The sequence below is a fragment of the Momordica charantia genome (assembly GCF_013281855.1).
Source record: "Momordica charantia cultivar OHB3-1 chromosome 1 unlocalized genomic scaffold, Mcharantia_2.0 BLBB01000001.1, whole genome shotgun sequence".
NCBI lineage: Eukaryota > Viridiplantae > Streptophyta > Magnoliopsida > Cucurbitales > Cucurbitaceae > Momordica > Momordica charantia.
Genome location: NW_028275157.1, coordinates 11,404,858 through 11,421,345, shown reverse-complemented (window position 1 = coordinate 11,421,345; position 16,488 = coordinate 11,404,858). Strand labels below are relative to the sequence as shown.

The 16,488-nt window shown below is 31.7% G+C and overlaps 2 protein-coding genes across 8 annotated transcripts; one reads left to right on the top strand and one right to left on the bottom strand.

Moving 5' to 3' along the window:
- The first annotated feature begins 479 nt into the window (after positions 1-479).
- LOC111021319 (alpha carbonic anhydrase 4-like) lies at positions 480-9,412 on the top strand. 2 transcript variants are annotated; one of them, XM_088121298.1, is made up of 8 exons: positions 480-597; positions 1,495-1,712; positions 2,300-2,406; positions 3,778-3,880; positions 4,022-4,180; positions 5,235-5,288; positions 7,576-7,612; positions 8,997-9,412. In XM_088121298.1, the coding sequence occupies exons 1-7, from the start codon at positions 507-509 to the stop codon at positions 7,588-7,590; spliced, it is 747 nt and encodes a 248-aa protein (XP_087977424.1). In that variant the 5' UTR covers positions 480-506; the 3' UTR covers positions 7,591-7,612; positions 8,997-9,412. The 2 variants fall into 2 exon arrangements, with proteins under 2 accessions (XP_087977424.1, XP_022153919.2); XM_022298227.2 differs by lacking the exons at positions 7,576-7,612; positions 8,997-9,412 and adding an exon at positions 6,192-6,433.
- LOC111021303 (putative calcium-binding protein CML50) lies at positions 8,794-13,200 on the bottom strand. Of its 6 annotated transcripts, none has more exons than XM_088121292.1 (6): positions 12,609-13,199; positions 11,654-11,700; positions 11,391-11,566; positions 11,247-11,265; positions 10,585-10,727; positions 8,794-9,262 (listed from the first exon to the last, which is right to left on the bottom strand). In XM_088121292.1, exons 1-5 carry the CDS (start codon positions 13,153-13,155, stop codon positions 10,623-10,625), a joined length of 894 nt encoding a protein of 297 aa, XP_087977418.1. In that variant the 5' UTR covers positions 13,156-13,199; the 3' UTR covers positions 8,794-9,262; positions 10,585-10,622. The 6 variants fall into 6 exon arrangements, with proteins under 6 accessions (XP_087977418.1, XP_022153893.1, XP_022153895.1 ...); XM_022298201.2 differs by having other exon boundaries at positions 8,794-9,253; XM_022298203.2 differs by having other exon boundaries at positions 8,794-9,211.
- Between the last annotated feature and the right edge of the window lie 3,288 nt (positions 13,201-16,488).

Genomic DNA, 16,488 nt, shown 5'->3' with positions numbered 1-16,488 from the left:
TACTATATCCGAACGTACTTTAGTGAATAAAACATCTATTACGATCTCAATATTTCACTCCTATAACTAACTGTTCCGTACTCATTTGTAATATAATCACGACGTTACTTATTTACTTTTTTGTTTAATATTTATAATTATTTTTGTCAATCTTAGCAACCTTAGTTAATAGTACCAATCTCCAATTAAAAGATCATGAATTTAAATTTTCATCACATCGTATTAAATAAAAATAATTTTAATTATTTTTAGCTGCTTATATATGTTTTTTTCTTTTTTTTAGTTCATATTAGATTTATCAAGAAGGTATTAATAAGAAAAGTAGTTTTTTCCTTTTTTTTTTTTTTGGTTTTGGTATTAATTAATTTTGTAACGTCTGATAAAAGATTAAAGAAGATGCTTAAGAAATGAATCCACGCGCCACGTGAAAGCGTGGGATTCACGCGTTTTCAGGTTCCTTCAAATTGCCAAAGGAAACTTGGCCTTGGTGTTGAAGTTCATCAGCCATGGCCATGGCCTTCTCCTTCCTCATTTTCTTTGCTGCTTTTTCCCTTCTCTCTCTCCCCTCCATTTCCATGGCCTCGGAATCCGAAGTCGGTATGTTTCTCTCTCTAATTAACAAATAAGTCGTATTTTACCTTTTTCAAATAAGTTCAAATTTCTTATTATTAATGATATTTCGTTGATATTTCTTTATATTATTTATCGATTTTTTGTGACAGCGTGGATTCACCCTTTATGTTGATGATAAATAAGGGTTCCTTTTCCTTTTTTTTTTTGTTTTGTTTTAGAGATAGAGAAAAGTATTGTGTTTGAGTAAGATTTTGTTGAAGTAAAATAGATTTTGTTGAAGTAAAATGGGATGGTTTTACTATTAATCTCATCTTCTCTCTTCTTGAAAGGGTTTAAATTTTATATGTCCAACAATAGATTTTTGCTTCTTTACCCTTATGATAAGAGGCATCTACTCATTTTTCTCCTATATTTTGTATTTTACATAAACTTTGAAGCCTACCCAGATATCAAATTTGATCCATATGGCTTAAAAACATGAATAATTCATACCCCGTTACATAAAATCTCTGTAAGATATAGAATAAGAGTAATTAAAATCTTTGTGTTTAGCAAATACAATTTTTTATAGTAAATTAATGATGTGTTTGAGAGTGCTTTCAACAAAAGTAGTTAAGTGATTTATAAATACTTCTCGATCTAACACTGGGCCAAACATACTCTACAAGTGTTTTCTCACCGTGCTCTTGACTTTTTATTTTACTCCAAACTATTAATATTCATGGGGTTCTATCTCAAAACAAATTGGCAATGAGAGGAGTAGCCCATGTCTATTATAAACCATTGTTAAGTCTCTTCTTTTATCAACGTGGGATCCTTAACACAAACCACGACGATTTTACGTTGGTGGTCAAAAACACTCTCAAACATGACTCTCGATGTCTACTGGACACAATTTTCTTGTAAACCGTGTCTATGTAGGTAATGAGTCTGCATTCACTTACTATGAGGGAAGTGGAAGAGGGCCAAGGGAATGGGGAAAGCTAAACTCAGATTGGAAATCTTGTGAGAAGGGAAAGCTTCAGTCTCCCATTAATATTGTTGAAGAAGATGTGCAAGTTCTTCCTCAACTTGGGAAACTCACAAGGGACTACAAGCCTGCTCATGCTGTTGTCAAGAATAGGGGACATGACGTTACGGTACGTTCGTTCGCTCGTTATGTTGACTAAATAATTTCGTCATAGTTTTGTTTAGAACGTGTTCAAGAATGCTTTTCAAAGTTTAAATACTATTTTGGTTCCTGTACTTTCGACTTTTGTTCGTTTTATGGGTCCATGTGCATATTTCTAAAACATTCCATTTTGGTCCTTATATATTTTGAACTTTTGTTCGTTTCCTTGTACTCTTTCGAAGTTTCCATTTTGGTTCATGTACTTTTAAAACGTAACCATTTTGATTCATTCAATTTCATTCTTAATCTCATTTATTCTTATCACAATTTTAGCTTGCTATATTTTCTGAAATACAGTGGTAATTAAATTTGTATTAAAAATTTCCACCGTGTATAAAATGTAGCAAAATATTCACTTTTTAAAAGTACAAGGATCAAAATGAACGTTTTATAAGTATAATGACTAAAATGATCCACAGTTAAAAGTATACGTAGATCAAAATTGACGTCGTGAAAGTACAAAAACCAAAACAGAATGTTTTTTTAATTAAAAAATCTTGCCAATGGTTTTTTTTTATTTTTTTTTATTTTTGGTTGAATAATGAAATTGCTCAGGTAAGATGGGAAGAGGATGCTGGGAAAATTACAATCAATGGAAGTCATTACAAGCTTGTTCAATGTCATTGGCATACTCCCTCTGAGCACTCTTTCAATGGAACAAGGTTTCTCTCCTACACTCGCTAATTTCCCTTAATTTTTTACTTTCTCCTTCTCTTTACAGGCACATGAAAAATTGGGGAAATTATCCACAAGAATTTTGGCTCGTGAGTTAAATTTACGTAACTTAGATTACATAAAACTCTTATGCTTTGCGTTACGTATTTACTTTTTCAAATCAAAAGCTATAACTTGATCTTGTGGTTGGAAATATGTGTCTTTAACCAGTTGAGTTATGTTAGGTTCACAATCCTGAATTTTAAAAAGTGTCTAATAATTTCTTAAACTTTTAATGATGTGTTTAATAAGGTCCAACTTTAAAATGATCTAATGTGTCCTAAGCTTTCAATTTCATTTTTTAAAATTCATGGACCTATTAGAAAAAATTGAATTTCATGAAATTTTGTGTCTAATAGAATTCTTAGCTTTTAATTTTATGTGTAATTAGTCAATAAATTTTTAAAAAAGAGTGTCAAATGGGTCACAAACCTATTATTAGATACTTTTAAATATCAACCGATTAGACATAAAATTAAAAGTTTATGAACCTTTTAATATATTTTTTAATATATTTTTTTTTTATGTTTCGGAACCTATTAAACACAACCCGTGAAATATTAGTTCCTAAATTAGTAATTTAATCAAACTAAAATTCAAGTTTTTATGAACAATAATGATTTTTTAGGCTTATTAAAATCATGAGTCAATTTTGGCCCAACTCAAGGGAAGAAGTTGACTCCAAAGGGTATATAAATAATACATAATTTTCTAAAGCACAAGGGTTTAGATTTATGCTGTGAAAAAAAAAAAAAGTAAAGGTAATATATTTTATGCACATAATAACTATTTTGATAACTATTTTATTTTGTATTGTATATTTTGAAAAATTAAACCTAGCTAGAAACACTACTTCTGTTTCTATCTATGTATTTTTTTCTTATATTATTTATTTTCAAGGATGCTTTTAAAATCTAAGCCAAAATTTGAAATTAACTAAAAATAATACTTTTACAAAACTTATTTTTGTTTTTTTTTCCTTTAAATTTGGCTAATAATTCATATGTTTTTTAAGGAAGATGAAATGCATCTCAAATAAATTGTAAGCAATCAAGTATAATATTTAAAAATTGAAAACAAAAAACAAAAAAGTTATCAAATGGGGTTTTGTCTAATCAGTTTTTCAACTTTAAAGATTAGGTACAAAATTTAAAATTAAAAGACTCACTCGGTACACTTTTTAAAGTTCAACGACCTATTAAACACAACTTTATTAAAAGTCTGAGAACATATTCAACACTCCTTAAAGTTCAACAACAGTACTGGTAAAGTTTAGGGACTAAACTTGCAATTTAACGTGACTATTTTGATCTTTGCAGACATGTCTTGGAGATGCATATAATTCATATAAACGATCGTGACGAGATTGCTGTCGTTGGAATTCTATACAAATATGGACGACCCGATCCTTTTCTTTCGAGAGTACATATACTCTTCTCTTCCTTATACTTATACTTAGTAACACTTCAATAAAAAGCACTTTCCCACAAATTAGTATACTTCATTTTTGTTAATATATGTAGAGAAAATTGTGAAATTTTTGTTTGTTTTTTTGTTTTGAAGTTGTTCCACCACATAAAATCAATTGGGAAAGAAGATAGAGAAGTAGGAATATTGAACCCAGGAGACATCAAATTTGGAAGCAGAAAATATTACAGATACATTGGTTCTCTCACAGTTCCTCCTTGTAGTGAAGGTGTCATTTGGACAATTCTCAAGAAGGTTAATTTCTTTCACTAACACATTATTCTTCTCTTTCTCGTTCTCATTTGATGACGTTTTTTGTTTTGTGTTTAAAGAAAATTTTCTTTATTTGGGATACATGTCGATCATTTGATAATGTTTCTGTTTGTTGTTGTTTTAGAAAATTAAACTTGTCTATTGTTTTCTTCATTGCTTTGTAATCTACTTTTTTAAAGACGTTTTTTCAAGTTAGGTTTAAATACTATTTTGGTCTCGATATTTTTTGTTTTTGTTCATTTTGATCTCTATACTTCTAAAACGTCTATTTTGGTTCTTATTACTTTCAAATTTTGTTCATTTTGAAACATCCATTTTGACCCATGTACTTTTAAAAAGTGACTGTCTTGGTTCTTTAATTTTCATTTTTATCTCATTTCACGAATTTAGCATGACACTTCACTCATAGAATTTCTTACAATGTGACCATTAAATTATATTAAAGAGATACCATTGTGTATGAAATTTCAAAATAAAAAACAGATTTGTAAAAACTACCTACTTTCTTTTTTCTAAAATTTGGCTTGAATCTTGAAAACGTTTAAAAAAAGTAGAGGGGAGATAGCAAAGAGAACGTATACGTGGAAGTAGTATTTAAAAGCTAAAATTTTAAAAATAAAATAAAAATAATATATTTTTTGAGACAAAAATAAAAATAATATGGTATCAAAGGAGACCTTAGAAACATTGTATTTTGTCTTCTAATATGTTTAATAAAGTTTCTAAATCCTAGCTAAATTTTGATAACTAAAAAATATATATATAATTTTTAGCTTCTTTTTTTTTTTGAAAAAAAACTAAACCAAAAAAGAAACACGTAATTTTTATAAACTTTAATTTGTAAAAACGAACAACTAGAAACAAAATTATTATCGAGCGGTCTCTTATTGTTTATGAAAGTAGATTGCAAAACAAAGAAAATTTTTGCGGACCGAAACAAAAATCGCTATCAAACGGGAACTTTATATTTCTTCCATTTTTAACTTTGGAAATATTGTGTTTCAATTCAACTAAGCTATCATTTTACTTCTTGTAGGTGAGGACAGTTTCAAAGGAACAAGTAAAAGCTTTGAAGAATGCTGTTCATGATGTGAGTATTTATTTCTATTCTTTTTATTGTTTTCTAATTTTAAAAATAGTCCCAAAAAAATTGCTTCATTTTTTTGTTCTTGTAATTAGTTTGAAAATATTATAAACTCAAATCAAAGTTATACTTAAAAAAATATATATATATTAATGAGATCGTAAATTTAAGGTTTCAATATTCATTTTGATTTTCGTACTAATGATTTTAGTTCATGTTGGTTTGTGTAACTTCAAATCGTCTATAGTATTATTTGTATTTTCAATTTTTGTTCATGTTAGCCCCTGTACTTTCGAAATGTCTATTTTGGTCACCGTACTTTTAAAAACTGACAATTTTAGTCCCTTCATTTTTATTTTTATCTCTTTTTTATCATTACAAATTTTAACATGACACTTCACTCACTAAATTTCTTAAAATGTAACCATAAATTTGTATAAAAAAGGATTTTCATTGTATATAAGATTTGTGTTAAAATTTTGCAAATAGAGACTAACATAGTCACTTAAGTACGAGGACCAAAATAGAAGTTTTGAAAGTATAGGGACTAAAACAAGTAAAAATTGTAAAGTATACGACTAAAAATGAACCAAAATTGCGAGGGTAACAAAATAGTATTTTAACCTAAATTTAACAAAACAAGAAATTTTATAAGCCACGCATTTTTCTATCCTTCCTAATTTCTTTATATTTTAGGGTACTCAGCTAAATGAACTTTGATTTAGGGTATTCGAAAAGAAACATTGACTCTAATAATTCTGTCTATATGCATTTCGTGTCATTCTCCTTCATCCCGCTTCGATTTGTCTAGTATCGAGAATAGGTAAGTATGGATATAGCCACACATTTCTTTCTTTTAATTTTTCAATTTCAGTTTATAATTTGAGTTGAAGTTTCTTTTTCTTTTAGGGATTGGAGAAAAATTCAAGGCCAATACAAGCATTAGATGGAAGAAGAATTCAATTTTATACTCCACATAAGTGAAAGGATAGAGAACATTACTTCGACTTTTTTGTTTTTCTTCTTCTTCTCCTTCTTCTTCTTCTTTTTTTTTTTTTTGCAAAGGTTAAATAAATTTCATAAAACTATTTCTTTTTTTTCTTTCTATGTGACAATAAATGAAATTAATAAAAAATAAAAATTGTAATTCATTTTGAGAATAATATTTAATATTTATATAAATAAAATAAAATCTAATTGTTCCACGTGACAGAAGTCGTGTGCTTGTCGACGACGAGTTCTCAATGTCTCTAGAATTTAAATTAAATTTGTTGGTGGGTTGATCAGTTGTGTTTATATCCTTATTAAATTGGATTCTAATTTCTGTCTCCACAATTTCTAACTTTACTTTCTAACTTTACTTGTGTTCTCACTAAATTAAATTTGCCTTCATTGTTTATGTCTTTACTTATGTCCTTATTGAATTAAATATTCCTTAATAAATTAAATCTACTTTCGTGGTTTCTACTTTTATTTATGCGTCTTTATTAAATTAAATACACTTTTGGTGTTGAGGTTTGAAGTAAATATCTATTTGACCACTGAAGTTTTGATGAGTCGATGAGACATGCAAAACAGAATAGCACTAGGACCAGTGTGGTTCTTGCCAGACAAACTGAAATGCTTAAATCAGAATCAGAGTAGTCGAGTATGGAGGATAGGGCAGTTTAGCATAGCGAATAGGGACTTGTAGCGTACCTCCATAGTATTTACGAAAATCATAAGGCCATCAGAATATCTTCTCTTTCGAATATAAGATATATTCTCTTGAATCGAGGAGAAATCTTAAAGTTATCTGGATATCTTCTCCTTTTGAATTTCTTAAATGAGGGGAATTCGAATGATAGAAAATAGGGATTTTCTTATCTATAACGGGACACCTTAAATCTCTAAGTCATCCCTAAACTACTGTCTTACGTCAACTTTATTTATATTAATTCCCTCATTTTACTTTATTTCTATTTATTTATTGAAACCCATCATTAATATGAGTTGATGGGATTGGTGGGGTTTTAAATTGATTGAAATGGTTCATATCTTAATTACACAGCTTTTTTTTTTTTTTTTTTCAAAAAGTTGGTTATTTTTCTATTAGGTGCACTTATATATTATCATAAATGCATCTACCTCCCTCAATAACCACCCTCATCTTCATTTTTATCTTTATATAATGCAAATGATTGGGTTTTTATAAAGCATTGCTAATTTCTTGACTTCTTGGTAAGTAGCCAATTCTTTTCTCTTCTTCTTTCCTCTCTTTCCATTACCCTTAATTTTACCTCTCATAATGCAGGTGATTCTTCGATAACATTTTTCGTGTAAGGGTCGAGGTAAAGTGACTTACTGATCTTCTCCTTTCATTTTCATATCATCGCTCACTAGTTTGGTTTTTTTTTTTGTTTGGTATGTAATAAAGACAATCTTTCTCCACACTACTATTTTTCCAATTTATTGTAAGTCATGATTAGAACTAGGTATAAACATGCATCGGTGGTCAATTGGACACCGTAATCTGACCATTCGATTTCGGTTGGTTGAAGACTAAAAATGTTTTGAAATCGAAGCCATCGATCAATTTTGTGTGAATGTTAGAGGAAGAGATGTCGTTGTGTGGCCACACAATAAAGTTGAGATGAGAGATATTGAGAAGGGGGAAAGAAAAATGGAAGAAAAAATGAGGGAGGAAACTTTGAAAGAAAAATCAGAAAGAGAGATAGGTGGAAGGGAAAGAAAAAAGAGAGGGAATGGGAGAAAGAAATGAGAGAGAGAGGAGAGAGCGTGATTCACGTGCCCGATCGATGAGTCGGTTTTTTATTTTAAAACCGACCCAACCAAATGTGGGTTTAAATCGACCAATCAACGTCGTTTTGGTCGGTTTTTTGAATTTATTTGTTCATTACTAACCAAAACCTCATATCAAGGTATGCACCATCTATAATTTTTTTCGAAATGCCTTATTTTGTCATGCAATGATTGGTTCTCTCGCCAATGTTTAGACGTTAGTGTGAGGTTTGTGAATTTACAAAACATAATAATTTGTATAATTTTCTTATATATTTAGGAAGTAGAAACTTTTTGTTTATAAATATTTATTTTGAATATTCGGATTTACCTTCCAAAAAAACCTTTCGAATATATATATATATATATATATATATATTACTTATTTTCTATTTTCATATTCTTACAGATGATAGATTAGTATTTAAGTAGTTATATTTTGAATAATTAGGATGATGGAAAAATGAAGTTGTATGTGGTATTTATTACTGGTAGGTAAGGGATTCACAAATCATAGGTAAGTTTTGCGGCCAATTTAAGATGGCAATAAGTGGCTAATCAACGTCAAAGCGATCATAGCTTAGCAGTTATTTACGATTGAGTTGAATTCCATGAAAATTGTTCATGGAGGAAGAGTTCATAGTATTATGCACCTATTGATAGGATTTATTCTTGGAATGATCGTAATGTATATAAGGATTAGTTTAATTGTACATGGGTGAACGGCCAATAAAGCTAAAAACCAAACGACATGTTTGTGTCTAATATGATATGAAGCGACTATATTTGTGTTTTAGGAACATATCATTGTCCAATTAATTATCATGAAAAGCCACGAACTAATTACCATATTGACAATCTTTGGCACCACCCAACGTCAGTTAATACTTGCATTGGCTCTAACACCGGATCTGTTAACATCGGATATGATAGAGGTGATTCGGACAGAAATGAGTTTGCAAACGACTCAGCTTGAGAAGATTGCAGCGTGGCACGAAGGAAAGAAGTGATCGACCAGCTTGAACAAATACCAGGCTTGGGACGTGGACGATAGCGTCCAACTTATACATATTTTGTTCGATGACGTCGAGAAGACCAACAGTTTCTTGTCCGTCCCACCACATTTCAGAAAAATGTATTGCATGCATCTGTTGGGAAATAGCAAATGATCGGCCCCTCCTATCCTGCAACTATTTTTTCTTTCCAGAATTATGAATTTGGCCTTCATTGGCCATTCTACCTTGGTTGTAAATTATCGTTTCAAATTATTGTGCTTGATGTAATTTTTCTTATCCTAATCAAAATAGCTACCTTAAATAAAATTTCAAAATTTTCATAAAATAATATAACTTATAATCTCAATTTTATAATTGACGAAAAGAAAAAATCATTAGAATCTAACTTTAATTCACACTCCAAACACATAACTCCAAACTAAACAACTTTACACCTCAAATCTGAACCTAGCTCAACTAATTAAAACATATATTCTAGACCAAAAGATCGTAGATTCGAATCTTCGAATCTTCACTCTCATATTATACTTTAAAAAGATGGGTCGAAGATCCTCGAAAACTTTTAATAGATTCTAAATAGTTAGAATATAAAAAGCCAATATTTTAAAGATATATGAAGTAATTACCCATTTAAAGATAAATTAACTATGAAGTAATTACCAATCTAATCTATGAATAGGGATCTCAACTCGTGAATAAATAACCTATTACCATTTCAAATCCCTCACGAAGATAGAATAGATATTTATGTGCTCACTTAATTGTTAAATGAAAAAACAAACTATTAAAGTCCACCGTTTCACCAATGTATTCCTTTGTCTTGTTACCAACCCTTTTAGGACCATTTTCAAAATCTAAGCCAAATTCTTGAAAAAGGACAAAAAAAAAAATACCAAATACTTGTTTTTGTTCTAAAATTTTGCTAAAAAAATACAAAAGAAATGTGAAAAACATACCAAAAAATAGTGGGAAAACAAGCCTAACTTTTACCAACAGAGAACTAAAAACAAACGAAATTGTGAGAAAACAAGCATTATTTTTAATAATTGAAGACTAAAAACGAAATTATATGAAAAAAGTATGGAAGAAATTGTCAAAGAATAATGTGTCATTCACCAATAGAGGAAGTAATATCAGCTTGTAAAACAGAACAGAACTCATTTATCACCCTTCTCTCCCACCTATCACTAATAAACCCAGATAACTTGCAATTAAAGCCATTTTCGTACTCCTCAGTTCATCCACAGAATTTATCACAAAAGGCGGGTCAGGGGATGGAATGACGATGCCCGGTAATCGATTGAACCTACGGCTTACTCACAGAAATCTGGGAAGGGTCACAGATTTAGTTGGGACATTAATCAGAACTATCATTTAATACTTTAGGAGATTTAACTTATACAAAAACCAAACATACAGCATTGATAATGATAAAGCTACATAAACAGATTCTACAAACACAAACAGAAATTGAAGAGAAAAGCCAAAGGAAACTCGAGCTTTACATTGAGAACAGGTGCTGGATCGAAGGCCGATAAACTCCTCAGGCGATAAGGAATGGCAGGACAGTCAGCATGAAAGCCTCGTAACTGAAGGTTGCAGAACCAGAATATGTGGTGTCCTTTTCCTTGAATTTCTCAGTCAGTCCCTGTAAAAAAAAAATTTTACAACAAAACCATTTTAGTTTTAGCTCTTTCTTTGTCGCCATGGTACAGAAACGATTATGAGAGCCGTAAATATCAACGCAGATGTGATGCCGAGGACTCGGGTTCAATTCATACAAGGTGTTAAAAATACCAGTGTGTGAAAAAACATTTCATGTTACAGGAAAGGGAAAAAGGATAAAAACAAGAACAATTTTACATAGTGAAATTAGATGACAAGCGACTACTAGATCCACAGGCTTGTTAAATGCAGGTTCGTGTAACAGGTGTTCGGTGTATTCACATGCACCAACAGGAGTTGGAATAAAATCAAGTTCAAGGTTAAGCAGTAGATGTAATGACAAGTAGGCAAATATGCTCAAATAGTTAAACAGATTGCACACTAAGCCTGTGGATTCAAAGATGATGCCATCACCTCTAAACAGTATACAGTGATATGTAAAAGATATTCATATTAATCAGTCTAATTAGAAGACATGCAAATCAAATCAGAAGAAGCTCACCTTGACCGTAAGACAGCACCTGAATTTGCAAAAAGAAAACAATAAGAACTGTGATCGAAAGAATTCTTAACACTTAAATATCACAAGAAACCTCATCAGAAAAAGAGTACCACATCAGATCAACAGTAAGGAAGGCAAACATACTCTATGAAATTATCATATTCAATGGCCTTGCTTTTCCCACCGCTTTTGTCAAACTTAGACACCAGCAAGTCCAAGACCACCGGTGAGACTGCAAAGCCCAAACTCAAAAGTGCTTCTCGCAACTCATTGGAATCGATTTTTCCACTTCTATCTGAATCGAATCTCTCAAAAATACCCTGAAAAAGATACAATAGATACTCAATCTCACAGAATTACACCAACAAATAATTTTTGCTTCAAATAATATCAAATATTCAGCTTACCCTCCAGCTCTGAAGACCATAAAACAGAGCAATGAACTCCTTGGGCCCTGTTTTTCAGGAAAAGAAATAGAAAAGCAATGTCAATAGACAAGGTAAAATCATGATTTAGAGATCAATTCACAAGACAGCACATATCAAATCTATAGCAGCACCCCCCACCCCACTCGAGGTTTAAATACATAAAAGAGTAAGATGATTCGAACAGATTAAAAAATTGACAATATAACCATATGCTCTGATTCAAAATACCACACCATTTTATCATTTAAAAAAATACTTGCATAATGACAGACACTCAAATAACCCAAAAGGTTCAGAGTTTTGAGAAGTCTACAGTTTCAACTGCTCAATTTGAATATAGTGAAAGTCGTGCAACCACCAAAACTAATCCAAGTCCAAATGGTAGGTTCTAAATTTTCTACATAAATTTTGAGTAATTAACCCAACTGCTTAACCTAACCACCAGACCAGACAAATGTAAAATAGAGCATGAAATAACATTAACTAATCGCAGGCAATAAGATTGAGCCGAGGTATCTTAGTATAGGATTAACAGAAATATAAATAGAACGTATTTGGCATCTTCTAGTAAATACCCCACAGGTATGAGCACCATGAACTAATCAACTAATAGTAATTTTATAAAAATAATCATAATTACTAAAAACAAACATTACAATTCAACGCGATTACATGAAATTCACCTCGACAATTTTGATAATGAACCGATGACCTATTCTATGAACATACATTTATCTTTGTCAGTTTATCTTTCAATTAAAATTTGCTGAAGTGATGTGATACGGTCTCATCGTCTATGTTGGAACTAATGACTTGCATGTAGCAGAAATTTCCGGATCTTATCATTACTGTTGTTGATTTAAGAAACTAAAACGACGTGAAATTTCGTATTTCCAGGGCAAACGAAAAAGTGATAAAGAGAAAGTGCGATTACCGATCTTCCTGGTGTTCGTGTTGGTGAAATGGTACATGAGGAGGTGAACAGTTCTGATGCTAAACTTCTGATTATACGAGGACAGAACACCTTGCAACTCCTTATCATCGATAAAGCCACTCCCATCCTGATCGGCTACTTGGAAGCAGGCGACGATGCTCGGATCAGTACCAGGCGGGAAGGCCGAGGGCAAGAGCGACGCGAAAGGGTTTCCGTACGAATTAGGTGGAGGATAAGCATGACCGCCACCGGCTCCACCGTAAGATTGATGACCGCCACCAGCCCCGCCGTAGGACTGATGAGGCTTGTCCTTCGGAGGTTTGTCTCCGGTAGATGATCCGTACGGTGCCGACGGTGCGCCGTACGGGGCGGACACCGGAGCGTACGACTGCTGAGAGTGAGGCGGTGGTTGTTGTCCGCCGTACGCCGAAGAGGCGTAGGGCTGGGCAGTTGGCGGAGGAGCTCCGTAGCCTCCGTATCCACCGCCGGCTCCGGCGCCGCCGTAGCCGTAACCGTAACCGGAAGGCTGATTTGGGTAACCCGACATATTATTGCTGATCCGATGTACTAATGTGATTTTTTTGAAAGTCTTCTTTCTGTGGGGATATTTATATAGCATCTTTGTGGCAAAATTACCAATAAGGGTATGGTTTTTTCGTCATTTTACCAAAACACGTAGAATTTTATTTTTTATATATATATTTTTCTTGAGTTCCACACGTATAAATTTCTTAGTCGATAAGAAATCAGAAATTGTATTTCCTTTTATGGTAGGTTAGAAATTAGAATGGTTACTTCTTATTTGTCGATTTAAGAAAAATAAAATGTGATGCCAGAATGTTTTTCTTTTCTTTTTATAAAAAAAAAAAACCACTAAGGGTTATATCAAAAGAATGATGACCACGCACCACAATCAAAATTCATGAAGGAAACAATTATCTCAAATGACAAATAAACAATCTGAAATGACACATCTGACTAATAAAACAACTTTCCTATTCAAAGAACTATGAATATAACAAAATTTAGCTCACTAAATACATTCTCCAAAATCACAACATTCTCAACCTCGTTTAATGATGTCAGGAGAGACTCCTTAATTAATAGAAGGACCTTGTCAATTATGACACTCGTATTTAAGATTGGAAGGGAAATAATTGCCTTCAAAGTTGCTTTCTCCACCGTATGACAGGTAAGGAAAGATTAGACAAATTCATCAAATCATGCTAGTCACGGATTTCAAGTCAATTAAGATTGATAGCCTCTACAGATTCCAAAACATTGTTCGAGTCGACTGTCGCGACACCTCCGCCATCGTCCACCTCTATTCCATCATCCTTGCTTCTGGACTATGGAAGTTATCTGAACCAAGATGCAACGAAGATGAAGAGTCATTCCAAGAAATCACAAGTGCGCTCCCTTTCTAATTTTGTATCTGATAACTCTTCAAAACGCTCTAACGACGAAGCCACAAATTATATATAACAATGTTGTGTTTGATTTGTCAACTGCAACAACACTATCGGCATCCAACGGGGTGATCTCCAACACCGAACCACCGTCCACCATCACATAAACCAATGGAAAAGAATGATCCTCCCCGATACTTCCAAAACAACAAGAGAGGTTTCTGTTATACCTCAATCCATGCTACTTACTTCTTGAAGAAAAAAAAACACAGAAGAACTAAAACAAAGTAGAGAGGAATGTCATCTAAAAGAAAAACTCAGCTAGAGGACTGAGAGAAAACATGCACCCTTCGTGAAAAGGAGAAGGACAGGAGGGGAGCAGGTCACTAGCCACAAACCACCCTCCCCTCACTGTTTTCTCCCCAAAATCTATTTTCTTAAAACTGAATTAACCATGTCAATGCAACTTTTCAGTTAATGTCGGAACTTTGTCAAGACTGATGGTCGAGCGAACTTGACTGTCACTTGACAAGAAAGACTTGTACAAGAGAAGAAAATACTTTAACGCTCTAGTTAGTATGAGTTCAATCTAAAAAGTTAGACCAAGTTAGAATGCGGATATCATAGTGGGACTCTCTATTTATAGGGTGGTAATTCGACAGGGCTTCTCGATCGTCCATAATGACTATCGGAGTTCGTTATTAGAAATCGATCTGTTACATGTATAAGATTAAGCGATCTCTTCAATTAAATGAGATTTATCAAGTATGATTTATGGTTGAGTAGAAAGGTCGACCCATCATATTAAAGTGTTTTCAATTTTCATCATGTGTTAACATATTAATTTTTTTTTAAATGGACCGAAATAATATTTTGATCCAAAAAGTATTGAGAAAGAATGAAGGGTATTGGAGTAATTTGGGTAGCACAAGTGGGGGGACGTGGACGAAGCAATAACGTGGAGGCAGCTGTTATCCATATTTGGTGGCACGTACTCGATAAATTCTGTTTTTGGAGGCTTTGACTCGCTAAAGAAAAAAGAAAAAATTGGCCACTTGTATAATATTTTAATTTAATGAATTCAAGTATTCAACCCGAAAAAAAAAAAAAGATAAAAATTGCAACTTGGGAAGAGCACACGGAAAAAAATAAACTGTCATTTTTACCCTTTGAACTTAATTAAACCAGATGATATTGTTTATTGTTTTTCGTTTTCAATTTTTTAAATAGAAAAATATAATTAAGTTTACGTTTTTTATTCTCTCATTTTGATTCAGGGATAAATAAAGAGGAATATATTTGGTAACAATTTTTTTAGTTTTAATTATCTAAAAGTCTAAATTAAAGAAAAAATGTATAAATTTAATAAGTACTTTAATTTTTTTAATTCATTTTTTAATATTTATTATACAAAGATGATAAAATAATTTAGATGTGTTTTCGCAAAAAACTAGAAATTCCAATCAGAAATAATAAAAATTTTTAGAAACGTGAACAGTAATAGTTACCAAATGCTTATGTTTTAAAAAATAAAGAAAAAAAGACAAGAAACGTTACCAAATAGGGTCATTTAATAATGTTACCGTTTATTGTTTCTCGTTTCTTATTTTATGAAAAAACCTAAGCATTTGACAACTATTTATGTTCCTTGTTTCTCATTTTTTTGAAACATTTTAAAAATTGTATATAAATCTTGGAAACAATAAAAACAAATTTATTGTTTGTTGTTGTCATTTCTAATTTGTTTCCTAACATAAATAACAATATAGTTTTATCATTTTTGAATTCATTGGTGTTGGAGTCATAATTTTTATTTCTTAAAAATGAGTAAACATAAACAAGAAACGAGAATGTTACCAAGCGGACCCTAATTTACTTAGATTTGACTTTATTTTTAGATACAAGTGTTGTAATTTTCAGTTTCTGTTGGACTTCGGTTTGATATGAAATTGATGGGATTTCATGAAGGACAACACCTAGAGTTGGATTCTCATGCAATTACACATTTGATGGGTGAGTCATATTTCACTTCGAAACTTTCAATTTCAACCAATTAGAGCTTGGTTCCGATAAACGTTTGAATTTTTAGTTTTGTATTTACAAATGAAGAATTTTAAACAGGCTTTAGTTCGAGAGTCGTTAAAAAAAATCGCATGTGTATTTGATTTATTATAATTAAAGGCCAGTACGAAAGTGGTGAATTTTGATAAAAGAAGGACGTATGGGGTTGGATTATCACATGAATTTTGAATTTCGTAATTTTCACCTTAAATTTTTAATATTGTCATATTAGACCTATTTAATAAGTCTTACAACTTTATGGTTTGTTAGACTTTTATTTGAACGATCATTTTTTAAAAGTTCTCACATACATAATTGATGGATTTCAATAAGAGGCCTAGTTGCAAAATTAACGAGGTTTTATGGAAGGATAACACATAGTACGAGGAGTTTATTTAGGAGTCGATCTT

Bases quoted from the DNA above. Each gene is read 5' to 3' on its own strand.
- LOC111021319 (XM_022298227.2), top strand. From the start codon at position 507: ATGGCCATGGCCTTCTCCTTCCTCATTTTCTTTGCTGCTTTTTCCCTT. The intron at 598-1,494 runs GTATGTTTCTCT...GTGTCTATGTAG, and splicing joins GGCCTCGGAATCCGAAGTCG to GTAATGAGTCTGCATTCACT. The intron at 5,289-6,191 runs GTGAGTATTTAT...TTTTTCTTTTAG, and splicing joins TGAAGAATGCTGTTCATGAT to GGATTGGAGAAAAATTCAAG.
- LOC111021303 (XM_088121292.1), bottom strand. From the start codon at position 13,155: ATGTCGGGTTACCCAAATCAGCCTTCCGGTTACGGTTACGGCTACGGC. The intron at 11,701-12,608 runs GTAATCGCACTT...CCTGAAAAACAG, and splicing joins CACGAACACCAGGAAGATCG to GGCCCAAGGAGTTCATTGCT. The intron at 11,567-11,653 runs GTAAGCTGAATA...TATCTTTTTCAG, and splicing joins ATGGTCTTCAGAGCTGGAGG to GGTATTTTTGAGAGATTCGA.